Source organism: Drosophila gunungcola, unplaced genomic scaffold (genome assembly GCF_025200985.1).
Source record: "Drosophila gunungcola strain Sukarami unplaced genomic scaffold, Dgunungcola_SK_2 000001F, whole genome shotgun sequence".
Lineage (NCBI taxonomy): Eukaryota > Metazoa > Arthropoda > Insecta > Diptera > Drosophilidae > Drosophila > Drosophila gunungcola.
Genome location: NW_026453197.1, coordinates 7,254,854 through 7,279,624, shown reverse-complemented (window position 1 = coordinate 7,279,624; position 24,771 = coordinate 7,254,854). Strand labels below are relative to the sequence as shown.

The following is a 24,771-nucleotide window of genomic DNA, read 5'->3' as shown; positions in this document are numbered from 1 at the left end:
CATTATTTTATTGCAGATAATGCGTCTTTATTCAGCGCACCTGGTCAGCGAAAATATATGTATGCATAGAGGTATTAACATACAACGCAAAAACATAAGAGAATATATTGGATCAGTTTCTTTTAGACCTTGTAGCCGACAAAGTGACGGCGACCGATGACCTCGCCCATGTAGAACCAGGTAATCACCTCCACGGTGACCAGAACATTTAGCCAGGCCTCGCTGACGGTGACCTGGCCAATTCCGGACTTCTTCAGCTGCCCCTTCACATCCTTCTTGGAGGCATTCTTGGCGGTCTCTGCGGTCTTTTTCAGCTTCTGGAAATCGGCGGGCATTGGGGGCGATAGCTCCACCTTGGCATATTTCCAGAATTCCTCGAGCTGCGGACGTGCAGCCACAACTACCTCTGTGGAATATAAAAGTTTGATTTTATTTTAACCAAGCTAGGAGTGCAAAACTTACTATTGGCAAGGGCCTTTGCCTTGACAACCAATTGACTCATTTTTAAAATAAAAAAATAAAACAAGAACAAAATTTCAGATTTCACAATTTTTTCTTCAGAACCTTGTCGTAAAAAGTTATCAAACTTCGAGCTGTCAAGAATTGTTTGACATTTAAGCATGGGATGCTTTGCACCATTAAACATATTCTTACTAAAAGGTTGGTACACACTCAACGATTTAAGGTCTTAATATAAATAACATATCAAGTTAAAACAAAAACTAATTTGACAAACAACTGCAAATTTCAACATAACAAAAAAAAATATTTTAATAATTGAAAGTCATATCTGAAAACACAATAAAGATAAAAAAAATATATCATTACGCTAAAGAAGGCTTCATATTTTTTGTATGCATGATGTAGTGCCATGCAAATGTGTTTAGAAAATTTGCATAATTGCGGCCTGGTTGAAGAAAAAATCTGCGCCAATTATGCGATTTGCTGGCGATAAACTGACCGATCATTACCGAACCGACAAGATGGTTATTACTAGAGCGCCCCGCCCACTTGCCAGTGCAAAACAATGGTATAAAATAGAATTGGAAAGAAGGCAACACGCCCTAAAAAATTGGCCTGCATTGTCTGGTGGTCATCGTAATAAAAATCTTAAAGCTGAAATAAAACGCTGAGTGTTTCGTCATAAGTTATTGGGTGGTTCAATTGGCTGGCATAATGCATATTTTAGGCTAGCTGGTTTGTTAATGAAGCTCTAATGGAACCGAGGTGAAGGGCTCGTTCTTCAAATGAAAATTGCTCTGGTTTTTTCGCACAGTCGATCTAATTGCGCCAGTTGGACGAGTGTATGACATTCCACTAAGACCCGTTACGGTGCCCTATGCATAATCATATTGGATGTGATTAATGGATCGCATATATTTTTCGCTGCAGCTGTCCACTAAATGGTTTCAGTCTCACATTTGGCCACATTTGACACCCTGACCCACGTCTTAAAAAACGTGGCCAGTTCGATTTTTGATCTGCATGCCCATGACAATTTCAAGTTGAGCCTGCTGCAATTGGCTGGGGGTTTTAAGTTGAGTGCCCCAAACATGGAAATGTAGTCCAACAATTCGTTTTGCTATTTTGCATTTTTATTGTTTGCCAATGCTGACAGCCTTTGATTATATTTATTCTTGGGCGTTGCCCCGCCGCAATACGAGAATTGCCTTCCTATTTTTGGCGGAGCAGCGGGCAGCGAAAACGAGGCAAAGCTGCAGAGGCTAATTGTTTATTTTAAAACACTGCGAAAAATTCCAGTATTCTGGAATTTGCGACTGAAAATCACGAACTTGCTGACGTAAACATAAATAAAATGTAGAATGGCGTATTTAGAAAGATTTTGAAATAAATAACGTATTTATTTGCTGCGGAATAAAGTTTTATACATTTTATGAAAAGTTTTCAAACTATTTATGTTGTTATTTTTTTAATCCCATTTTTAAGGAAATTTCCTTTTTAAATAGCTCTTAAAAATGTGAAGTGATAAAACCACAGTCGATTACCAAAAGGGTTTTAACGGTTGGCTAGTCTTTTGGCATTTTAAGCCTCAATAATTTTATTGCATTGATTAAGTCATTGCAGAGGCTAAGTTCTAAGTCCGCCTTGGGGCAAAGTAATTGTTATTTCAGTGTAGGCACGCGACTTTACATTACTTTACTTTACAGAAATTCCATGCCCCAAAGCTGCAAACGAAACACTAATACCAATGGAAAATATAATTGCAACCAAGAATTCTGAAAGCTAATGCAGCAAAAACTTTGGTCTGTGCCATTGCAAATTGAATGCTTTGGGCTGCAATGCTTATGACTTTTTAAATGTGTTTGTGCTTTATCAATATAATTTGGTGTTTGTGGCAATTTTCAGGCCACTGATTGGACCAACCGATTGTGTCGGTTCAATATCTATGCTTATGTGTGTTTGTGTTTCACCCTCGGCTGTAAATTCTTGTTTATACAGTCGAGCTCCTAAAACGCGAATTTTGACAATAAACATTTTTTTTTATAAAACTTTAAGTATTTATACTATTCATGGAGATGACACAAAAATAATTTTTAAATATTACCAAAAAATTGACATTTAGGAGACAAAACGCATGATACGAAAATTTGAAATTAAGCTTAATTAATTATTTATAAGCCAACTATACCATATATTATTACATTCAGTTTTTTTAATTTTTATGAGCCAATTCCAGTTCTCAATTATGTTTATTATTTGTAAGCAAAATTTTTCTTTGTTGTTTTTTGTTTATATTTTTACATAAACCAATTTAATGTTTTATGATGCCTATTGGTAACTGGTGTTTGCTTATCGGTATTGAGTTATAGAAGTTAGACTGTGGTAATTTGCGCAATCATTGACGCCCGCCGCCCCCTTTTCGTGGCTTGGGGGGTTGCTGGTCATGTGAGCGGGGGTGAGAAGGGGGAGGGGGGGGGCAGGAGCGGGACCGGGAAGCGACACCCAAGGCAGAGATCTTCGAGCAGCTGGGCAGTGAAAGGCCAAAACCCGGAGCGGATCTACATCTACCGAACTGGGTACTCCAATTCTGCCCGAGACTTGGGCGTCGGCGTCTCTAGAGCAGAGTCTCTCACGCCATTCGCCTCTCTGGTGCATTTTGATATATATTTTCTTGACTTGGGGGGCAGGTTTCGGTTTCGGTTTCGGAATTGGAAAAGCAAGCAAAGTCCGCACCGCGCTTTTCGTATAAAAGTTGCCACAATTTGGTAGTCGAAATCAGAATCAACTCGTTCGCTGAGTATTCAACACTAGTACTTCTCCTTCAACAACCCAACTTCAAAACCCACCCCAAAAAACCAACATGAAGGTGAGGATATCGAGCAGGAGTGTTTTGAAAAAGTTTTCGGATTTTCAAAAGATATTTTTGAATATTTGCAAAATTTTATCAAAATGTTCTACAGGACTTACCCATAGAATCCTGTGAGTAATCGAAATCCTTCTACCGTTTTCCAGTTCGCCGTTGCCGTAGTCATGTTTGTGTGCGCCCTTGCTGGAGCTCATGCCTCGTGGGCCCAGATCGCTCCTGGTGTGTCCTACGTGAGCCCCGTGGCCCATGGCGGACCTGGCCTGTGGAACGGTGCCTGGAATGGTGCCTGGAACGGTGCCTGGAACGGCGCCTGGAACAACGGCTGGAACGGCGCCCACTGGGGAGGTCCTGCCGCCGTTGCCGTCCATGCCGGAGCCGCTCCTTGGGGTCTGACCGGTGCCGGATGGCATGGTGCTGCCGTTCCCGGAATCAACCTGGCCCAGGGACCTGGTCTGGCCGCCGGCCATGGCCATGAGGGCGTCTATGTGGCCAAGACCCGTGGTGCCATCCACACCGCTCCTTTGGCCGGACACATCAACTCCGCCACCTCCGTCAACGTTGCCCCCGCCCCGGGAACTCTGTAAGTCGCGATTGCCTCCTGACAAAAAACTATACCCAACCGATGCCAAACGGAGCGGATGGATGGCAGTATCACTGATCTCCAACTGCTTCAGCGACTCCCCCATGACTCCAGCCGGATAAACACCCATCTCTCACTCTCTGTACACTTATTGTTAAGCACACCGCTCTTAGTCCCCCCCGATACGAACACGATCCTGATCTTGGGTCCATGTCCATATCCCCTGGACATTTCCCAACGCACTCAGCAAATATATAAGTCCAACAGCAATTACAACAACTACAACAAACCAACAAATGACAGCATGTTAATTTTATTATTTGAGAACTCTTCAAATGCTTCCCATCTGCTATCCTGTCTACTATCTTTCTCTACTCTTCCCCTGTCACTATATCTTTCTATATCTTTTACTGTCTGGCATATCGTCCTTAGATATGCCTTGTCAACCTGTAAATATCCCATTGTACTCTAGTAATATGCAACAATGTAAAGATTGACGAAAGCGTTATAAATAAACTCAATCAGCGTTTTTTATACGAATTACCTATGGTGTTTTTTTCAAATATGGGGGTGAACTTAGTGGCAAATTCTCTAGAAACTTCTGTAGAGATTTTAAATTTAATATAGACTTATTATAAATTATATCAATATCTTAGAAACTTGAAATTTTTATTTATTTTACTTACCTTACTTACATTACTTTCACCTAAATAATTGTTACTAATTATAAATGCTTTAAAGTCTGAAGCTAAATTTCGACTTTTAAATTGATCTTGATATGCTGTTAAGTTAAAAACACTTTTAAACCATTTTGTGTAATGTTCCATAATATTTTAACTATTTCTTAGTTAAGAAAACCTTAATTTTAAAATTTAAATTGAATTTAATCGAATTAAAAGTATTCAAAACATTACTTAAAGGTTCTTTTAATACAAAATTCAAATAGGCTTAAGAGAATACTCATTTCACACTTACCTTAAAAAGGTTTATAAATTTGCAATATAAAACTTAGTTAGTTTTCTTTAAAAACACTGCAGAGACCCTTGAAATTGCCAAGACAAAGCATTGAATCACTTTTAAACTCAAATTAAATTCAACTAAATCATAAGCTCCATATTAGTTAATTAGTTAATTATAACCTTGAGTCTTCTGTTGCACCTGCTCGACCTTGAGAAGCCGACAAATTGATCAATTGATTCCATATCTACCAAGAATGTCTAGATCAAATGTGTCTTTGTTTTTAAGTGTGTATTATTATAGTGGCAGTCCTAATTTGCTTGGCAATAATATCAGCCACTGCTGAACGGTAGTCAAGTTAGGGGCCATTGGTCATTAGATCGAGTTAATTGGAACATACCCAGCTCATATGAACGTATTGGGTGCACAGGGCGTATGCTTAATTATGCAAACGCTTAGCGCTAATTACAGATCGCACATAGACCAAGATTCGTATTTAGTCAGCACCTGGGCTTTTGGTACACCTATTGTATATAATTGCCGCACAAAGTAAATTATAGCAGCCGCTAATTACAGATTATCATCGCATCGCAAGAATTCAACTTGAACTTATTTTGGTGTCTGCCAAGAGTTTTTGCCTAGAGTCAATCGATCTCACCCACACTGGCACCGAAACCAGTTTTTCCCCCTTTGTAAGGCTTTTTCGGCATAATTGAATTGTCTTTGCTGGGCTGCATTTGCACTAAATTTGGATTTAATTGCTGCACCTAATGGGTTTGCAATAAATTTATGCAGGCTGTTCCAGGCGATTGACACCCACACTACCGAACAGTTTCAGCCAGGTAAATGTTGCGCAATGTCGAATCCATTAGGTAATCGGAGGTGGAAAAATTAGGAAAAAGGCCTGGAAACGCAGATACAGTTGAACTAGCTTTTTGCAATGTTTAATTTCCAATTCTGTGGATTAAAACTCTTGCCAGTGTATTAATAAATACATAACGATATAATATATCCTGTGCTAAAATGTCTAGGAAATAATAAAAAAATATTATGTACATTTTATACCTCGAATAAAAAAGTTATTGATCTTGACATGTAAAAAAATTTAGTTCTATTTAATTTAAGCTGTATTTGCTATCATAAATGCCTTGATATAAATACTTTATTGCATACTGTAATCTTAAAAGCCTAAGTACAAATTTTTTATTGCATAAAATCGTATAAATGATTGGTGGTTTGTTCTGACCATGGAACTACTAGCTTTTTAATTTATAATATAAATATATTTCAATATCAATCGCTTAAGTGGGAGTTTCCTGGCATAGTATTAACCCTTAATTCACATAAATCAGTTATTAGCCGGCCTTATACAGGATACCAATCGCTCCATAATTAGAATCGTGTTATAAATCATACTGAAATGCTAATCGCGCACAAACAACAATTAAGTAATTAAAGTGGCGGTGTGATGGAGTGAAAATCAATTTACCGGAACTGCAGCTTAAAAGTGGGTTGGGCCACTCACTCAGACAGTTGGACCCAGACCCACATGGCCACGGAGATGGAAAACACACTCACCGAGAATGCATTTCTGGGGCGGTGCAGGTTGTGAGTGGTGTGGATATGGTGGTTCGCCAATGATTTAGTTCATTGTGGGTGGTTTGTTGGGCTTTGTTCTAAATTATGATTTCATAATAATCGATGTCATATGATAACGAATGTGCCATTAATATTTTTAATGTATTTGTCTATGACAATTTGAACTTGACTTAAAATAAATTATTACAAAAGGTAGCAGGATATGCTAATATTTGCGTTTGCTGATCTGAATTGTTTTGCAGGTAAGTTACCGCTAATAGTTTTTTTTATGAAAATGAAAGTAAATTTATTATTTATTCTACTTTTTTCAAACATTATTTAATTTATTTTAAATTTTTTGCTAGATTATATTATTTTCGATTATTGGCTTAATTTTAAGGGATTTTAAATAATTATTGTTTTTTTATGCATGGTATCTATTAGCATTTTGAATCTAACTGATCTTTTAATTCCTTTCGCAATTTTTATAAAAAATTTTAAACAATTAAAATAATAATAATAATAGCAAAGTAGCTGTAGAACTAGTTCTTCAACATCGACTGTTTAAAGTCGTACAACGTAGCCGTTTGATCTCACAACCGATAGATCGATCACTACCGATCCGATTCGCTCAGATCCGAGGCATGTCATTAGCTCTGATCATATGCATGCGGAGCAGTGTCAGCAATGTCCACCGTGTCATGGTGTGTGAACTCTCACTTTCATGAACCCTCCGACGTAGCGGTTTTCCAAAGCTGATGTGGTCAGCTGTGGGGTATAAAACTGGCCAGCAGCACCGTTGACAGATCAGTTCAGAACAAGAGTTCAAACAGAGCGCAACCCAAAACCCACAATCACAAGCACCATGAAAGTGAGTTATCAAAGGGATTTATCCTGATTCTAAAACCTAAGCTTAAGCAATAACAATACTGGATTGAGCTTAAAACAATCCTAGATCAGTATTGAATTTCAAAAAAATTTCATCAAAAACTATAATATTAAAAGAAGCGAGCTGAAACCAAATAAAGCCGTATATAAAAATTCAAATTTAAATCAAGTGCTTGAATACATTTTAGTATTCTAAAAAAAAAATTTGTAAGTCTTCAAGCTTGCCAGCTATTGTATAATTATCCATTGCAGGAAAATATTAAGTAAAAGGATTTTAAGTTAAAGTAAGCCTAACTAATTAAATAAATTGTAAAATTTTATTCTCATCACAGTTCGCCGTCGCCGTTGTCTTCACCTTGGCCCTCGCCATGGGCGTGCAGTCGTCTGTGATCCCCCTGCTGTCCCAGGTGGCTGGCCATGGACTCTCCTACACCGCCGTCTCGGGACCCGCTGTGGTGGCCTCTCCCTGGGCCGTTCCCGCCTCTCCCTGGGCCGTTCCCGCCGCCCACTGGCCCGCCGCCGTGAACGTGGCTTCCTGGCCGCCGGCAGCGGTCCATGCCCCGGCTGCCGTGGCCGTTCATGCCGCCGCTCCCGCCGTAGTGGCCGCCCATGCTCCGGCCGTCGTCGTGGCCCCAGTGGCCCATGAGGGTGTTTACACTGCCCAGACCCGTGGAGCCATCCACACCGCTCCTCTGGCCGGACACGTCCAGTCGGTGGCCTCCATTAACGCCGCTCCCGCACCCGGAACTCTGTAAGGAGGAAGCTATAGGAGCTATAGCTATAACCTCTCGCTGATCGGACCCCCCCTGCCACTACCATGGAAACTGCCATCGATGGGAAACCCCATTCACCACTGTTTTGTAAATACATTGTATATATATATAGACATATATAGACAGGGTACTCGCACTTAGCACCTGAACAGGAACTTTCCACACCTGTCCCAAAAACTGAGCCATCAAAATTCTCTTTCGACCTAAGCACACGACCACTTTTGTGGTTGCCTCTTTCTCACGCTTACCTATTTATCTAGCATACATTTTCCAAGCATTCCTGCCGAATGCATTCTGTTAGAAAATGTTTGAACATGTTGCCAATAAAGAAAATGTAACTAATATATAAAAGGATTCTTTTGGGGGGAAATGTATGAGTGTTGATTTGAAATTTATAACTTGATTATTCTATCAACAGTTTACAAATTTGTCTATTTGGTAAATTAATTTTGATTTAAAACTTTGTTTCTTCCTAACTTTTGTGAGTAAGTAATCTTAATCTTACTTTAACAAAAGCATATTATATCAAATAAAATTATACTACTATTTCTAAACCAACTATAAAAAATAATATATTTATATCTATCAAGCTGAACTTGTTTATGCTAGTAATAGATCATTTGACAACATAATTGTACTCCACTAAAACGAGTTCAAATTATACAGCTTAATGGCTTCAAAATAACCCGTGAGTGATATATTCCCGGCAACTACAGTCAATTAGTATACACAGTCCGTTGGCTCCTAAAACCATTATCGCAGCTTTGTTACGCCTCTTAATACATTTGATTGATTCATTGCCTCAAATTGTCACATGCTATTTGCATAGATTTCCCCCTCATCCAGACATTATAAGGTGTGATTGGAGCGACGCAATTGAATCGAAAGCTGAAATGTCAAGTTCATGCGCATGCGCAAAGTCTCCAACTGCGTTCAGCGCAAAATACAGCCACAAATCAAATGAAATCAGCCGCTGCCTCTCACACTTGTTTTTCCCCCCTATATCTTTCGATTTCTTTTAGCAGAATCAAACAGTTGCGTGATTTTCCTTCCTCTTCACCACCCCCTTTTTTAGTTTTCCCACATCAAGTTTCAGCTGCGGTTTACACAGTCTCGCGCTTGTTTCTCATGTTTCTTGTTTCGATTTGGTTGCCGCATTTGGCCGTTGAATGAAATGCGTCAGTGTATCAATAACAGTCCGTCTCGAACTTCCTTCAACTTTTTCGCACCACACCTTTTCTAAAACACACTGTGCAAAATATTTGTAATTTTAAGAAAACCCACCTTATAAATTGGTTAGCAGTAGGTAGACTTAAGTTAAAATTTGTTTGATGCAAAACATATTTAGTATAAAAAATTTTGTTCTCTGCAGTGTCGATTGCGATTGAATCGGCAGTATTGAACTGTGTGCAATGATTTATTGTACGCCGGCGGCCAAGAGTCAAGCGTCAATCGTGTCGACAGTCTCCCCTTACTTGGAGTCCGGCTCGAAAATGGCAAGAAATTTCCTACCGGGCTTCGTTTTGGCAATAGCCAGTAATTGACCGGCAAAGAGAAAATCACACAGAAGTCGCGGGGTCAATTCCAATTTGGCGTGCTTTTGTGTTCGTACATATATGTAATTTAGAAAATTTATAACACATGGGGGTAAAAACCACTACTTTATTTGTATTTTAATGGAATAATTGAAATTACATTAATAGAAAATAAATAATAGAAAGCTTAATAAGACAACTCTTTGGCTTTTTTTGATTTGTATTTTTGACGTTTCAACATATAAATATAAGACAAATTGTTCTATTGACTGTTAAGGGAGAAAATAATTAAAATTTGCTAAAATAAATGTATTTATAAATTTATTTTAATTAAGTTATATTATCACATTATTAAAACATTTTATTTATATATTTTAACAAAACAATCCATAGCTTTTTTTATAAATTTATTTGTTTTTTTTTTAATCAGGCAAGTTCATGCAGTTTAAGGTCTTTAAAATAGTTCATTGGACTTGATGTTAAAAATAATCAATTTGAAAGCTCTTAGCTATTTTCACAGTTATTTCCGACTCAATTTACCTGTAGAGCATTTAAAATAGAACTAATGCTTAAATCGCTCTCTTTTTTTGTCACTCTTTTGCATTTCTCCCGAAGAGTAAAATTGGCACAAAGTAGCAAATGCGATAAGAGACAGCAGCACCATCTGCAGTAACACAACAGCAACAGCAGTCGCAGCAGCAACAGCAGCAACACCAGCAAAAACAGCAACAACATTCGCATTCGTCTGACATTCGGCGACTATCTGGCTGAGTTTTTACTCTTCAGTTTTCAGTCGTTCGCTGGCAGACGCGCCGACAACGTGCGTCGCAGTCGCAGCAGATTCCGATTCGGGTTTAGATCGAGATTTCGATTTGGGATTAGCATTCGCGCAGTGCAAGTTTGCAGGAGTGTCGTGCGTGATTGCAAAAAGTGACGCCTGGACAAAATAGAAAAGTGCAGTGCTTGCAGGTGCATGCAAATGTGAGTTGCAGATGGTTGAGATTACCAGCGGATGATAACGTTACACATTGAGTTTACATGGCGCCAATATTATTATCTCTATGTGCATAGTCTTCGTGAAAAGGAGAAAAGTTGTGGAGAAAGGGAAGGAATGACGACGGGAGGGCTAGGTACTGCCCACAGACTTGGCCAACACTTGAGACGCCAAGTTTTTGCGTCTTTTGCTCACAAGCAAACAAAATATTTATGCACACTCAGGGAAAAATTCTTGTTTGCCATTTTTTTCAAAGTTTTTATTTTTTTTCTGGAATTAAAACAAATGGATTTGCATTGAAGTTTGTAATCAGTCGTTTTGACCAAGCTAATATAAATGTCTCTATTTAAATTAACAATAAACCTTTTTTTTTGTTAGATCTATAATAAATTATACAGACATTTTTTATTAAAGAATGTTTAGCCATGTTTTTTTCATTGTGCATAATTTGTGTGTGCTTTCTTCTTGGCCATATACATTTTTTTTGCAAATTTATTGCGCACACTGAAGTGTTTGTTTGTAAACATTCCGATTCGACTAATTGGACACGTTCGCCGCATTCGGTGCACTCACTAATTTACTCATAAATGGAGCCACACCAAATCAACAGCGTCATCGCTGTCCGAAGTGCGAAAGAGAAACGTAGAAATGTAAAAGAAACTGAAATTTTCGCATGAATTACACAATGCACACAGTGCAAAACAAAAAACAGCTGATTTTCGCACACCCAATTACACAGTCCCTCCGCTTTTTATCGTTTTACTTGTTGAAACATTTTCGGGCAAGAGAGAACGAAAGAGCTGCCTCTGGAGCTCACCACTCGTGCGAATGAGCAATGTCAAGTATACGCTCCGTAGGCCACCGGCATTGTGTGCGAAGAGAGTGGAAGTGAGGGTGGGAAAGAGAACCATCAGCTGTCCATTGCCCCCGTTCACTTAGCCATTCGTTTTGTTTCTTTTCTTTTCGATTTATTTTCATCCACATTGTTTTGTTTCGATGCGATGCGATGCGATTCGATTAAATTCTGTTCGATGGCTTTGTTTTTAAAAATAAATTTCACTTTGTTTTGATTCCCCTTCTGTTGGAATTTTTCTTTGTTTCGCGATACTGATAATAGCATAGGTACGGCAGATTTAAAGAATTGTCGGAACCATCGGAACCATTGTCGGAACAATCTAGTATTAAAATTTAAACATTTTCACTAAGAAATGGAATTTTTTTTTGTGAAGTTTTTATTTTTAAGAGATAATTTAGTATTTATTAGTAAACATTTTATAAATTGTTTATTTTATTTGCTAAAACAGTGAAATCATAAATGTTTTTTAAGAAATAACAAAATCAAAACACTATCACAATTGAAATATCATGATACACTTCCCGTTGCTTAAAGTGTTGTTTCTTGTTATGTTAAGTTTTATAAAAATTGTAGAGTTTCAGAAAATATAAATTTAATTTCTTAGCCACCATAATTTTAATTTTATTTTGTTATTTTGTAAGCATCTGTCCCACTGTACGCCGCGTGTAATCGCTGGACACTCACTGGCACTCACATACGCATTGCACGAAAAACTACGTACAAAGACTTATATATTTAATTAAATTTGTGAGTTGTTGGTGTTGCCTATAATTCTGCTTCATTTGGCGTCGCTTGAGAACGGCAATCCCCATCGACTAGCATCATTTGCCGCTGAACATCGGAGCTGATTGCTTGGCGCCCGGAGTAATCAAAATCGGGTTTAATTTCGAATAAGGTTTACAATTGCGGGGTGAAGCCGCCGGTGGCAATAACAGCATATTAGAAGATAAGCTAAAGCACTGATTTCTACTACTTGTTCTTCGTGAAGTGACCCAGAAAAATTCTGCTCAAAAACTAGGTCAGACTGCCAAAAAAGACGAAGCAAAACAAAAGCGGAACAAAACGGCATGAACTTGGAACGAAAAGCAGCTGGTCCATTTTAATTGAGACTTGAGAGTTTTAAGTATTTTGGGCTTTCCCACCTGGTGGCCACTGGATGAGCCACCATGAAGGGCATCTGCGGTGAGCAGCTCAACAACTGCATGCTCCTGGGCGACTGTGAAAACAGCGAACATGGTGCAGGTTTATCCGGAGATTTTACGGGAGGGGGCGTGGAAATGGAGTCCGGAAATGGAATGGGTGGCAGTTTGGCGTCTGCCGCCCGTCGAATCCGGAATCGACAGGTGCACAGCATGGCGGTAAGATCAGGCAGTGCCTATGATACCTTGGAGCGACCCTATCGGCACGACAAATCACGGGGTCGTTGGGCCAAATCGGCGGACTTCTACTTCGCCAGCTGTACCCATGCCTTCAGTTCGCTGATCTTCTCCGAACTCTCCACCTTTGGTGTATTGCACGGCGGTTGGTGTAAGTACCGTTTAACATTGTATAAAACTTGCGTAGTACTTTTGATTTGTAGTATTTAATAAGTGCACTCGTAAGTAAGTACACACTGAAAGAAAATTATGCAAAATAATACTTCTATATATTTTAAAATATCTGGGAATGTCCAGAATATTAACTTTAAATTATTCATGTGCAAATACACAGAACAAGTTAAAGTGGTTTTAGGCATATTATTATTTAAAATTGAAATCACAACTTTTTTACTAATTAACAAATAGTAAGAATATACCTTTATAAAAATACGATTTTTTGAATAATTGTTATATTTTTTTCTGTGTATTGGCTAAGGTTTTTTTTCCCACTTTTGATCCCATTGCCATTAGTTATCAATAAAATTCAATTAACTAAAGCAAAGGTTATCTTAGCTGCGTTAATGACGGCATTTTGCGTTTACTTTGAACAATATTTATATTTCGCAAGCGATAAGGTGAACAGCAGGGGTTGGGATCATCACAAAATACAAAACAACTATTCCAGAATCCTAGCTTAGTAAGTAGACCGGTCATTAGCCGAGCTCAATTATCTCAAAAACTGGTTTTTTATCGATTTATTCGATGGTGATTGGCCATTATTAGCCAATTACATAATTGCATTGCTCACCATATTTAAGATAAGCTAAATAATGACACATCGTCACGATAAATCACTATAGAATATACATTTTAGCTATGTGCAATGGATTTATAATAACTAAGAGTAGTCAGGCTTCAATAGGGCTTTAAAACACTCTCCACAAATAAGATAAATCCCTTTGTGAATAATTATATAATTTTCGTAGTAATGTAGGATATTCCTATGGAGAAATATTATTTTTGTTTTTAATATTATGCTTATAAAAACTTTTTATAATATTATATATAATTATATATTTTTATTTACCCGCAGTATTATTCATAATCGCCTACCTCATGGGAATGTTCTTTTACTCGCTGCCAATATTTTTGATCCAAGCATTTCTGGGACAATTCTCATCATCTGGAAATATATCAGCTTTTCGGGTGGCGCCCATATTCAAAGGTGAGGTAACTGCAACACTTTCGCCAGCGAGTCTGTTGTAAATTCAACCTTCGTGGCATATTTTTAGGCATCGGCTATGCTATTCTGATGCTCAATCTAGGCACTTTAACCTACTACAGCATTGGATCTGTTGTGCCACTTATTTATACCGTGAATTCCCTACATAAGGTAATACCCTGGATGAGTTGCAACAACACTTGGAATACCAAGGAATGCTCCTTACACGATAACTACGATGTCGATGTGAGTATTAAGGATTTGTTAGGGTTTCTTTTCTGGTTAGTTATTAATATATTGAATTTATAGGACTACACGGTCGCTCCACATTCCACTGTTGAGTTCTTTAGGTGAGTGAATGATCAAATTTAGTGTAGACTGATCTAAAATTTATTTAATTTAAATTTAAAGATCGGCGATTGCCTCTACTGAAGAAGGTTCCGGTTCATTGAGCATATCATGGTCCATGCTAATAGGCGTTTTGGCCATTTGGCTGCTGGTTCTGGCCATGCTGCTCAAGCCAGTCGCTTTTGTGAGTAGAATATTATTAAATTCAATGTCTTTACAATTTTTTAAATGCTATTGTTTCTTATTTAGATTGGTAAAACCCTGCGATGTTCCTGTGTGCTGATGTTCGGCTCTTTTCTGGCTGTGTTTTTGTACGCTGTTATTCACAAACGAGTTAGTTTTGACACCCTGGAATATTATTGGATGCCCCAGTTGGACAGCTTCACGAGCGTAATGGCCACATCGCGCACCGCCCTTCTGATGGCCGGAGTGGCCTTGGGACCCGGATGGGGCAGTATTATAACCCTGTCCAGTTACAACAGCTTCCGCAGCGATGCCGAAAGATTAAGCACCTGGGTGTGTCTAACTCATATCACGATCGGATTGATGGGTCTTCTCTGCTGCAATGTTGCCCACGATCACTTTGAAGGTGGGTATATACATGAATTAATACCTTAAATACAACTATTTGCTTAATTGTTTCTATAGATCATGTGGGCATGATGCCATTACATGTGGATGAGAAGCATCATATGCAGTTCCTTTACCTTTGTTTCTCCTATTTGTTTGGACGGTTTACCACCACACCAAATCTCTGGGCTGTTCTCTTCTTTGGCATGATATTCTTATCGGAAATATGTGCCCTGGTGAGTTTTGTTTCTTGTTCATATGCACAAACTTCTATATTGTTTATATATTTCTGTAGATCATCCAAATGATGAACGTTCTTACTGCTTTGTTCGATGAGTTCGAGACGCTGCGATCAAGAAGAACAACAGTAATTTGCTCTCTAGTCCTCTGCCTCACAGCCTCCTCTGTGTATTTTTGTACCCAGGTGGGTAAGAGACTGCCATTTTATGGCACATTTATATAATTTTGCATTCTCCATTTCAGTTGGGCTTTAGTCAGCTGACCCAGCTGCCCAATTTGGCCGTTTTCAGCCACGTATTTATTTCAGGAGTGCTTCTTCTGATGACCACTTGGGTTTATGGTCGAGTGCGTTTCCAGTGCGATTTGCAGTTTATGCTGGGCAAAACGATCTCAAGTTTCAAAATTTTCTTTATCCGCTTTGCCACGCCCATTTTTCTGGGTCTTTGTTTGGTAAGTAGTCGGCTGAGATCACTTGTAAGAATGTCTTATTATCATTATATATAAATATATAAATATATTTAAAATAATAATACTAATATTTTTCGTTTTGGCAGTTTCAACTCAGCTTTTTACTTCTACGTGATAAGGTCGACGATGTCCTGATTTATGTGAGTCAGGGCTTGATTCTCCTGACGGCCATATCGTATATGGTCTTTAAGGTGTCGCGGACGAACGGCGATTGGCGCCAGCGATTGCAACAGTGCCTCGCACCACACGACTGGCATCCGGTGGATGCGGATAACCGGCGATTCTACGAGGAAATCATGGGCATCTCCGAGATGCTGGTGATCGATGCCAATGCCAATACCACATAGTGCCTAATTAACGAATACTCTTTAGATCAAAACTCAACACTTTAATCGTCGCCACATGACAAAGGAACTGAACTGAACTCACTTTTATTATACACCCATAAGCGGTCACACTTACACACTTACACCCGAAAAAAAAAACTACACACTCGCGCACGATTGTACATATGTACATATATGCAGATCAAGTGCAAACGGTGATCGTTGATTTTTAAATGGAATTGTACTGATATTTTCCAAATGCTAGCTATAGTGAACTATAAACTGGTGATATTTAGTAGTTGCCCACTAAAAAGTTCAACAAGCTTCGGCCAAAAAATATTGTTACGAATTAATAAAGTTTTACCTTTTAGCTACGTAATGTGATTGACAATTGGGAATCTTTTTAGGTGCAAATAAAATGATTTAATGGCTTTTAAGAACTCATATTATTGACAATCATTTGAATTTTAAAAGTGATTCAATTTAACCGTTCTTTGTTTACATACCATTCCGCTCAAGGTATTTCTCAAAATTTTATAAGGCGGCTATACGTCCAGATAAACTACAAAAGAAGCTAAGAAGAAAACAAAAAATAAATGGGATGGCATTGTAAACTTTTGGACTTGCTCAACAAGAAAAAATTGCATTTTCTACTGAAATAAATGATTGATTTGATAGAAATAGCTTTTAAAGCTTCTGAAGCTTCCTATAGTTATTTATAAACAAAAAACCATTTTTAAAAAGTGGAAAGGTTCACCAAGGTTATCTCAGAGCAAATGTTGCACATATAAATTAGCTTTATACAATTTAAACATATTTAATAGTTTCTATTATGCCTCCGATTTAAATTTTTAGTCATTTGAAAACTGATAACACTAGGTAAGACCATCTTTCAATTATCAATTTATAGATCAATCAATAAGAACGCCTCGTGGAGTCCAAGCGAAACGAATATAAGTGATTCAATGCGTAACACTTAATCAGCACATAATTTAATTCAAAAGCAAGAGCAATGTTTTTACTTGTTTTTGCATTGCTCATTGAGTTTTTCCCCAGCTCTGATGACATTGCGGCTGTTTGTCTGCCCATTTTCCGAGCACAAAAATATCAGTTTCCAGTTCCCTCTTCGAAACGAACTTGGCAATGCACGACGATAGGCGAACGCAAGTGAGACAGACACAAATATAAGAGCTCTGATAATGTAAATTTAAAATAAAATAACAGAGAAGACTAGTCATGATCGGGGATGAATATACCCTAACAAAATTCATGATGTCATTTTACACTTTTGATATTTTTTATTATTTTGATATGGCTGAAATGAGAGCTGTTGGTCACTGGTAATTATTTTATACCCTTATATTTTCTTTTTATTTTATGCCTTTAAATTTTAAAGTAAGCCAATGCAATATAGCGAGTTTAAGTATTTCAGAATGAATCTGAATGGTATGAATCGTGAGCGAAAGAGCATGTGCATCTTCATCCAGTGAAATGAGCTGAACAGCAGCTTGCTGTCGCAATCGGGTTCAGTTCGCCGGCATCGGTTCTACTAATTAGTCCGTCAATTTAAAGCAAAGCGCTCGCGGATCGTTTGCCGTTCACAAAAACATATAATAATAATATCTTTATCCGCATATAAAATCGGATCTTGTTTGCATTTAAGAAACCTTCATTAATTTTGTATTCGCTTTAGTCAGGGCCAAATATTGGCATCGCAACATGGTATATGAAACATCATATGGCAGTGGCCTCAAGCCCTTTACTCCCGATCTGAATCGAGGGAAATGGGAAAAACCCACGGACTATATTTTTGCCTGTTTTGGATTAGCTTTGAAATTGGATGTTTTTGTGGCCTCGTATTGGTTCTTCTTCGATATGGGCCGTAAGTAATGGTTTTCATTCGCAGTACGTATATTGTATAGCAGATAAGTTCAGGGTTAGTCTAATCTATTTAGGGGCGTTGCACTGCTTATTCTATTTCTTACCTACAGATCTGACATATGACACATTGGCTCATAACGAAATATATATAGGATTATATATATAATATTTATTGATTTCTTGGACAAGTAATTTTGAATATGCTATGATGAATTTTGCTTAGAGCAAAAACACAAAAGATTTGGAATATTTAATTTTCATTTTTCTAGTTTTTGGAATGATGCCCTACTATGTATACATGGTGATCTACTTGGTTCCAATCATGGTCATTCACTCCTTCATGGGCCAGTTCTCTAGCAGTGGCTTTATCTCAGCCTTTCGCCTCTCTCCTTTTTTCAAAGGTAAGAAACGATGTTGTCAAAGAGATGGAATATTAAATTATATATAAATATGAATTTTAGGCATGGGATATGTGAGCTTCTTTCTGACCATCGCCATGCTCATTTACTATAGTATTTTTGCTGCTGTTCCGCTCCTCTTCATGGTTAACTCTTTTCGACCCACTCTACCGTGGAGCTGTGAAGGACTAAAGTCTTGGTATAATGATTCCTCTGGGCAATCGACTGTAGGAATTTTGTGTAAATCATTAAATTAAAAAATGATAATATTTTTATGTTGCTTTAAGGTGTGTAATATTACAACGACTGCGGAAGATTTAGCTAGCATGGAAAACGACACGTACTATTTCGGAAAAATTCTTCATGTGCCTTCGGTTCTCTACTTTCAGTAAGTTTTAATTGCACACACTCGCTACACAAATTTATACATCCAATTTATAGTTTGCTTTGCTTTCGTTATTAAACCTTCTACACAATTAATTTTTTTTACAGAAATCACTTTGACAGTATTCGAGAAGAAAGTTTTCCGGATTTGACTGAGGACTATGAGCTATCCTGGCATTTTGTGGGCCTCTTTGTCGTGGTTTGGGCGCTGATTGCCATTATTTTTTATAAGTTCTCTGAAACTGCCAAGTTCGGAAAACTCATACGTTACATGGTTATTGGGACCCTGGCCCTGCTTTTGGTGTGCTTTGTGCGTTTTCTGTTTCTTCCAGGTGCTATTCTGGGGCTAAAGAAATTTATGACTCCAAGGGCAGAGGATATTGCAATGGGAGTTCCCGCAACGTTTGTCATGGTACTACATGCGTTTGGAGCTGGCTGGGGCAGTGTGATTGCCCTGTCCAGTTTTAATGGGTTCAAGACCAACATCATGTCATACAGTTGGATTATTTCCTTCGGACAGATTTTTATTTACATCATGTTTGGAATGGTTTCATTTATGCTGGATCGTTACTATAATGGTAATTACATTTTATTTTGTAATATTTTTTTAAGCCTGTTTTTTCGTCCTTAAAGTAAGCTAAAAGTAGGCTTTAAATTAATTTAAATTAATTGCAGAACTCAATGAAGGTTCGTTCAACACTCATGTAATGGCCCATTGGCTGTTGTTTTTGTCCAGTGCTTCTGCCTTGGCCTCAATGGATTGGCCGAATCTGTGGACTTTTATTTACTATTTTATGCTATTGATGGCTGCTCTTATCGTAATGGTGGGTGAAATTTTGCTAGAAACTATTATATTTCTTAATAAACTTTTTCCATTGCAGACTACACAAATCTTTACTCTCCTGCAAAGTTTGTTTGATGAATTTGAGCAACTTAGAGCCAAAAAACAGGAGGTTACTTTCGGCCTTATTGGTGGCCTTGCGGCCTGTTCCTTTTTCTTTTGTACAAATGTAAGTATATACGCTTGAAAAAATTATCTTAAATTAAAAATCTGGGATATCTAGAAAATTCTTAAAACCCAAAATATTATGTTAAAAGTGTTATATCTCCTTAATTCTTTAGCATGGAATTACTTTCTTTTCTGCCTTGGGACTTGATGCTATATTCTCACACAGTCTCCTTCATTTGCTGCTCCTTTTGGTGGTTTTGTGGATTTACGGCCGAGAACGATTCCAGCGCGATATTGAGTTTATGTTGGGTCAGCCCTTTGCATCATGGAAGATTTTTATACTTCGCTTCATAGCTCCATTTATATTAGTGATTTGTCTGGTTAGTATTGGATTAACAACACTGTCTATATATTTGTATTTAAATTTTATTTTTTTTCTACTAGCTGTCGGGAATAGGCTTGTCCTTAATGGAGCACTCTTACTCTTCAGTGGCAGTGCTCGTAATGTCCATTCTATTGGTGGCGCTACCCATTCTGGCAATACCTGGCTACGGATTTTACTACCTTTACCAGAGCACGGGCACCTTTTGCGAGCGGTTTAAGCGCACCTGTCGACCCACGGATTGGTATCCGGTCGAGATGGAGCACCGCCAGCAGTACGAGGAAGCTGTCGGGAACACCGAGATGACCCACCAGCTCTTCGAAGTTACGGAGGAGGTGAATTAAGTAGCGATACAATAACAAATGTATTTGGCATCGAAATTTAAATATCTATATAAAACAAATTATGAGTATTGTTTGAAAAAAAAGTATCATACTCGAAATTATATTGAAAAGATTGATGAACTATATTTGGGAAACGTATTCAATCATGTGCTCCATATAAGCAAGGCATACTTTGCGGCTGCATACTTTGTCTGGCGAATATCATAGTGAGCAATATATCCTTGATCTTTTTTATTTAAATTTGAAAAAAATTTACATAGAATTTAAAAGGGCTAAACAACATAGGCTTGTCGAAGTAAGGATCCTTTCTTGTTTTGAAATAAAAAAGCTAAAAATATATATACATTTAGGTTTTCTTTTTGTTTTTTTTTTGTGATTCAGCATATATAACAGCAATGGAATCAGCGAATTTGGTAAGTATTTTTATTTGAAACTGACTTGAAACTGGATGTTACAGTCTGCTACATTTCATAGTACTTTTTGGTGATTCTGTGGATCTTCGGATATATATATTTCCAACGAGTCAGCTAGCGAAATATTGAGGTTGTCTTGGCGCAGCCCCTGCCTCTGAAATATTTTTGAACTCAGCCTAATAGCTCCAGTTACTCCAGTAAGATTACTTAACTAAGTGTTAATAATAAATAAATAAATAAATCTATTTGGTGCCCTCCATGTCTGTGTCAGACATAAATGCCGGCATTTGTCGCTGCCTCCGAAAGGCTTCGTAGTCTGCCCGATCTTGCGGATCCGCCGGCGTCCAATCCAAGGGCTTGAGACGCTTCTTCAGACTTTCGCACAATGTGGCACGCTTGCGGATCATGATATAGAATATGTAGAGCGGTATCCACATGACTGATGCTACGAAACTAGCCCAGCCTATATAAACGGCCCAATCCGGATACGAAACGCCGTTGTAGGTGATTGTTCTAATGAACACGATGCTTGTAATGAGAATAAACTGTGGGCATAAACACCATTTAGTTGTTGATGCTGAATCAATCGAAACTACTTACGATTAAGACTATGGGAGTGATAATCTGCCACGAGATCCTCCAATATAGACTTGGCCTTTTACCGAGCATAAACTCTGTATCTAGCATAAAGTTTTTAATGCCATAAATCCAAGCTACCATAATAATCTCCACCAGACAGATAACAATTACTGCTATAGCCGAAGAGTACCAGTCAAACAATTGTAGGATGTACATGCCACCCTGTAATATGAGATAGAAAATGAATGACGAAGTAAAGTCCATGCGGTACTCACATTTGTGCACATTATCGAGGAGAGGGCGAAAAAAACGAAGCAAGAAGTAAGGGTCAATTTCCATTTGTGCTTCCTTACCCACGCCCACTCATCCTGAATGGATGACATGATGGACTCCAGTTGTACAAACTGTGGATTGGAACAGAGTTAGATAGATATTTGGTGATCTCAAAATGGCCTAATTGCTAAATCCAGTGATGAAATTTAAATTTAAACTTATAACATAAATCTATCTTATAATTACTGTATTTTGTTAACGCTCTACACTTTGTCATCAGTTAGATATTAATAATAATAATTTTTAAATTACAAAACTTGTCATGCTAGGCAACAATAAGGCAAATAAATAATTATATAAATGCCAAACTTACCACACTGTCGATGCCTAGCAGAAAGAGCATAGCGAAAAACATTAGCGCCCAGAGCTGTGGAACTGGCAGCATGGCAATGGCCTCCGGATAGGTGACAAATGCCAGTCCCGCTCCACCGGTGGCCACGTCTTCCACGGGTATGCTTGTCTTTTCTTTGGATTGACGACCACTGATGACGTAGCACTATGTATTTATCAAAAAAAGGCCTTACCCGAAAGGAAACCCAGCACGGAGAAGACCACAAAGCCGGCAAAGATGCTGGTGAACACATTGACTGAAACTATGAGAATCGATTGGTTTTTGGCATTGTTCCGAAAATTGCTAAAACTGGCCATATTGACGAGACCACCCCAGCCGGGTCCGATGCCGAAGAACATCTGAACGGCGGCATCGGCCCAGACTTTGAGGTCCAGCAGTCGATGCCACTCGGGATACAGGTAGAACTTGATGCCCGACCAGGCCCCTGGTAATGTGGCACCTCTGACGAGCAGGATGAAGAGCAGGACGTAGGGAAAGGGGACCGTAAAGTATACGACTTTTCCCACCTGTATTTAACGGGCTTAAGTTCGATCAATCATCACCCGGACTGCAATACTCACTGATTTGATTCCGCGCATTAAGCACAGGTAGATAATAATCCAGGTGACCAGCAGGCTTAGTAATTGTTGCCACACCATGCCGCCCAACTCGGAGATGTTTGATGAGATTCTAAGGACTTCTAGGCTAAAAGAGATAATTATTGAACTTTACTATCTAATATTCGGCTGCTGTTTAAAATTAAGAGAAAAACTAGAAAGCTATTGCTATTGTTATTGCTAACAAGGCTAACAAATTTGAATATATAGGTACACCATAATTATTTAGAGGATATAGTAATCTAAGAAAATGTGTTCATCTTTGAAAGGATTTTTATATTCATATGCAAAGAAAATGGCTAGAGTTGAAAAATATGCAAATTTGTCTATGCTAAGATGCAAATTAAATAAAATACTGTCAAAATTTTTGGCACTCACTGAAAGAACTCGTCGGCGGCAGTGTTAAATCCCTCAGTACTATTTTGCTTGCCCAACTAAAGAATCGAAATTGACAGTATAACGTGGATAATATTCTTAGTTTAATAACTCACGTTAGGTCCGGCTACACAATCGTCGGTGTTCCATGGATTATGGCAGTCCTCCCATGGCACCTTCTTGAAAAAGCAGTAGGATATCATGCGAATGGGGTACGATATAATCACCGAGTAGTAGCAGACGCAGAATGCGTTCACTACAACCTGAGCGATTCCAGTTCCCTTAAAGAGGGGTACCAGGCGGAACATGCCCGTGCATCCAGTGCTCGAAAACTGTCCGATTAAAACCTCCATATAAAATAGGGGAATACCGACTAAAATAACCATCAGCATGTAGGGGATGAGAAAGGCGGCTGAAAAAGATGATAAATATGTTAAAAAGAATAATCTTCTAACGAAATTCAGAAAGTACAGGACAAACAAAAAAATACAAAATGCAAAAAAACAAGTATACGTTCGTATTTTATACTTTAAATTATGGTTGTGCATTTGAATAATAGTGGATTTCTTTTCCAAAACATCAGCAAACTAATTCATTGTTTTGAGTAAATTTGTAAAAAAAAATATAATACGGTAAAATAAAATTGGGAAAGCCATAAAATGTAATACAAATAAGTAAAAAAAACACTGTGACAACATTTCTTGCAAAAGACAAACGGAAAAAAAAAGAATAAAGGACCCAAAAAGTAGCATCCTTCGAGCCGGATTTGAACCAGCGACCTATGGATTTCAACATATTACATATTACATATTGCGCATCAAGTAACTGATGATACAGGAGCAGGCGGTATCTGGGCGAATTGGTATTGTTTGGCCCAGAGCCCTGCCTGACTCGAATCATCAAGGATCGGAAACTCTACAGTCCACCGCTCTACCAACTGAGCTATCGAAGGCGTCCCCGTTCGGTTGGCCAGATGGCCATCATGAGTGCTGAAGCTTTGCCAGCTTTCACTCGAAAGCTATAGCCTAAAAATAACCACCGCCACCACTCAGTGCTGCACTCTCGTTTGCTGACGTCATTTTGGCTGCGCTATTTTAAGAGCTTGAGCTAACCCATCGATTTGATGGACGACGGTGGGTGAATGTGGGTGGTTGGGTGGTGGCTGTGTCTGTTTCTGTATATGTTTAGCTGTTGGATGGCTGGTGAAGACTTACCGCCGCCACTGCGGTAGCACAGATAGGGAAAGCGCCACACATTGCCAATACCGATGGCATAGCCCATGAGCGAGAGGACAAACTCCCACTTCGACGTCCACTGGCCACGGTTCTCGTCCCGCTCGATGCGCCTCTCCTTGCGCGGTGGTTGCGTCGGGGTCGGTTGATTGGCCATTGTCACTTAAGTCTGCACAACGAATTTACCATGCTGGACCACAGGCAATTGTGGGTGGAGTTATATTTGTACACTATTTATTTAAAGCTGTCAACCCAAAATGGTTTCTGTCAGTCAAAAAAAAAACAAAAAGCAAAACTAAAAAACAAAAAAAAACTTTATAGCGAAAATAAAAATTAAATACAATACTATAACAATAGCATTATACAGATTATATTAAAATTCACTTTTGTTAAGAACAAAGTATTATATTAAAAACAATGTATCTGTTAAAGTAATACTGTCATTTTAAAAATGTTGAACAAATACCAATGTGTTGTGACTATCGCTCTAATTGAAGTAAATAAGCCAGTAGCATTAGGGTTCATCATATTA

The 24,771-nt window shown here is 38.4% G+C and overlaps 6 protein-coding genes and 1 non-coding gene across 10 annotated transcripts; 4 read left to right on the top strand and 3 right to left on the bottom strand.

Moving 5' to 3' along the window:
• Positions 1-623, bottom strand: LOC128261627 (ATP synthase subunit g, mitochondrial). Its single transcript, XM_052995409.1, has 2 exons — positions 463-623; positions 1-406 (listed from the first exon to the last, which is right to left on the bottom strand). The coding sequence occupies exons 1-2, from the start codon at positions 620-622 to the stop codon at positions 123-125; spliced, it is 444 nt and encodes a 147-aa protein (XP_052851369.1). The 5' UTR covers position 623; the 3' UTR covers positions 1-122.
• Positions 624-3,168: 2,545 nt separating this feature from the next.
• LOC128261423 (adult cuticle protein 1) lies at positions 3,169-4,451 on the top strand. The gene is made up of 2 exons (XM_052995115.1): positions 3,169-3,328; positions 3,475-4,451. Exons 1-2 carry the CDS (start codon positions 3,323-3,325, stop codon positions 3,910-3,912), a joined length of 444 nt encoding a protein of 147 aa, XP_052851075.1. The 5' UTR covers positions 3,169-3,322; the 3' UTR covers positions 3,913-4,451.
• Positions 4,452-7,187: 2,736 nt separating this feature from the next.
• Positions 7,188-8,446, top strand: LOC128261534 (adult cuticle protein 1). The gene is made up of 2 exons (XM_052995271.1): positions 7,188-7,314; positions 7,664-8,446. Exons 1-2 carry the CDS (start codon positions 7,309-7,311, stop codon positions 8,084-8,086), a joined length of 429 nt encoding a protein of 142 aa, XP_052851231.1. The 5' UTR covers positions 7,188-7,308; the 3' UTR covers positions 8,087-8,446.
• A 1,972-nt stretch (positions 8,447-10,418) lies between these two features.
• LOC128261855 (sodium- and chloride-dependent glycine transporter 1-like) lies at positions 10,419-16,400 on the top strand. Of its 4 annotated transcripts, none has more exons than XM_052995765.1 (11): positions 10,419-10,620; positions 12,508-13,016; positions 13,941-14,072; positions 14,140-14,315; positions 14,379-14,419; positions 14,481-14,601; positions 14,667-15,006; positions 15,066-15,223; positions 15,283-15,411; positions 15,471-15,677; positions 15,782-16,400. In XM_052995765.1, the coding sequence occupies exons 2-11, from the start codon at positions 12,656-12,658 to the stop codon at positions 16,040-16,042; spliced, it is 1,926 nt and encodes a 641-aa protein (XP_052851725.1). In that variant the 5' UTR covers positions 10,419-10,620; positions 12,508-12,655; the 3' UTR covers positions 16,043-16,400. The 4 variants fall into 4 exon arrangements, with proteins under 4 accessions (XP_052851725.1, XP_052851724.1, XP_052851722.1 ...); XM_052995764.1 differs by having other exon boundaries at positions 12,478-13,016; XM_052995762.1 differs by having other exon boundaries at positions 12,385-13,016.
• A 1,136-nt stretch (positions 16,401-17,536) lies between these two features.
• Positions 17,537-20,418, top strand: LOC128262732 (sodium- and chloride-dependent glycine transporter 1). Its single transcript, XM_052997185.1, has 9 exons — positions 17,537-17,903; positions 18,172-18,303; positions 18,364-18,527; positions 18,588-18,688; positions 18,793-19,262; positions 19,360-19,508; positions 19,566-19,694; positions 19,807-20,013; positions 20,078-20,418. Exons 1-9 carry the CDS (start codon positions 17,741-17,743, stop codon positions 20,357-20,359), a joined length of 1,797 nt encoding a protein of 598 aa, XP_052853145.1. The 5' UTR covers positions 17,537-17,740; the 3' UTR covers positions 20,360-20,418.
• Positions 20,419-20,760: 342 nt separating this feature from the next.
• LOC128262733 (sodium- and chloride-dependent glycine transporter 2) lies at positions 20,761-24,529 on the bottom strand. Its single transcript, XM_052997186.1, has 9 exons — positions 24,222-24,529; positions 23,124-23,419; positions 23,011-23,066; positions 22,597-22,720; positions 22,209-22,542; positions 21,998-22,149; positions 21,627-21,755; positions 21,373-21,573; positions 20,761-21,317 (listed from the first exon to the last, which is right to left on the bottom strand). Exons 1-9 carry the CDS (start codon positions 24,394-24,396, stop codon positions 21,015-21,017), a joined length of 1,770 nt encoding a protein of 589 aa, XP_052853146.1. The 5' UTR covers positions 24,397-24,529; the 3' UTR covers positions 20,761-21,014.
• On the bottom strand, positions 23,759-23,959 carry Trnay-gua (transfer RNA tyrosine (anticodon GUA)). The gene is made up of 2 exons: positions 23,923-23,959; positions 23,759-23,794 (listed from the first exon to the last, which is right to left on the bottom strand). It is a non-coding gene; the product is annotated as a tRNA-Tyr (tRNA).
• Positions 24,530-24,771: the final 242 nt, after the last annotated feature.

Coding starts and splice junctions, on each gene's coding strand:
- LOC128261627 (XM_052995409.1), bottom strand. CDS start 622: ATGCTTAAATGTCAAACAATTCTTGACAGCTCGAAGTTTGATAACTTT. Junction 407..462: donor GGCAAAGGCCCTTGCCAATA/GTAAGTTTTGCA, acceptor TATATTCCACAG/AGGTAGTTGTGGCTGCACGT.
- LOC128262732 (XM_052997185.1), top strand. CDS start 17,741: ATGGTATATGAAACATCATATGGCAGTGGCCTCAAGCCCTTTACTCCC. Junction 18,528..18,587: donor ATTCCTCTGGGCAATCGACT/GTAGGAATTTTG, acceptor TGTTGCTTTAAG/GTGTGTAATATTACAACGAC. Junction 18,689..18,792: donor CCTTCGGTTCTCTACTTTCA/GTAAGTTTTAAT, acceptor TTTTTTTTACAG/AAATCACTTTGACAGTATTC.
- LOC128262733 (XM_052997186.1), bottom strand. CDS start 24,396: ATGGCCAATCAACCGACCCCGACGCAACCACCGCGCAAGGAGAGGCGC. Junction 22,543..22,596: donor TAATGCGCGGAATCAAATCA/GTGAGTATTGCA, acceptor CGTTAAATACAG/GTGGGAAAAGTCGTATACTT. Junction 21,756..21,997: donor TGCTAGGCATCGACAGTGTG/GTAAGTTTGGCA, acceptor TCCAATCCACAG/TTTGTACAACTGGAGTCCAT.
- LOC128261855 (XM_052995765.1), top strand. CDS start 12,656: ATGAAGGGCATCTGCGGTGAGCAGCTCAACAACTGCATGCTCCTGGGC. Junction 14,420..14,480: donor TCCACTGTTGAGTTCTTTAG/GTGAGTGAATGA, acceptor TTAAATTTAAAG/ATCGGCGATTGCCTCTACTG. Junction 15,678..15,781: donor TTTTTCTGGGTCTTTGTTTG/GTAAGTAGTCGG, acceptor TCGTTTTGGCAG/TTTCAACTCAGCTTTTTACT.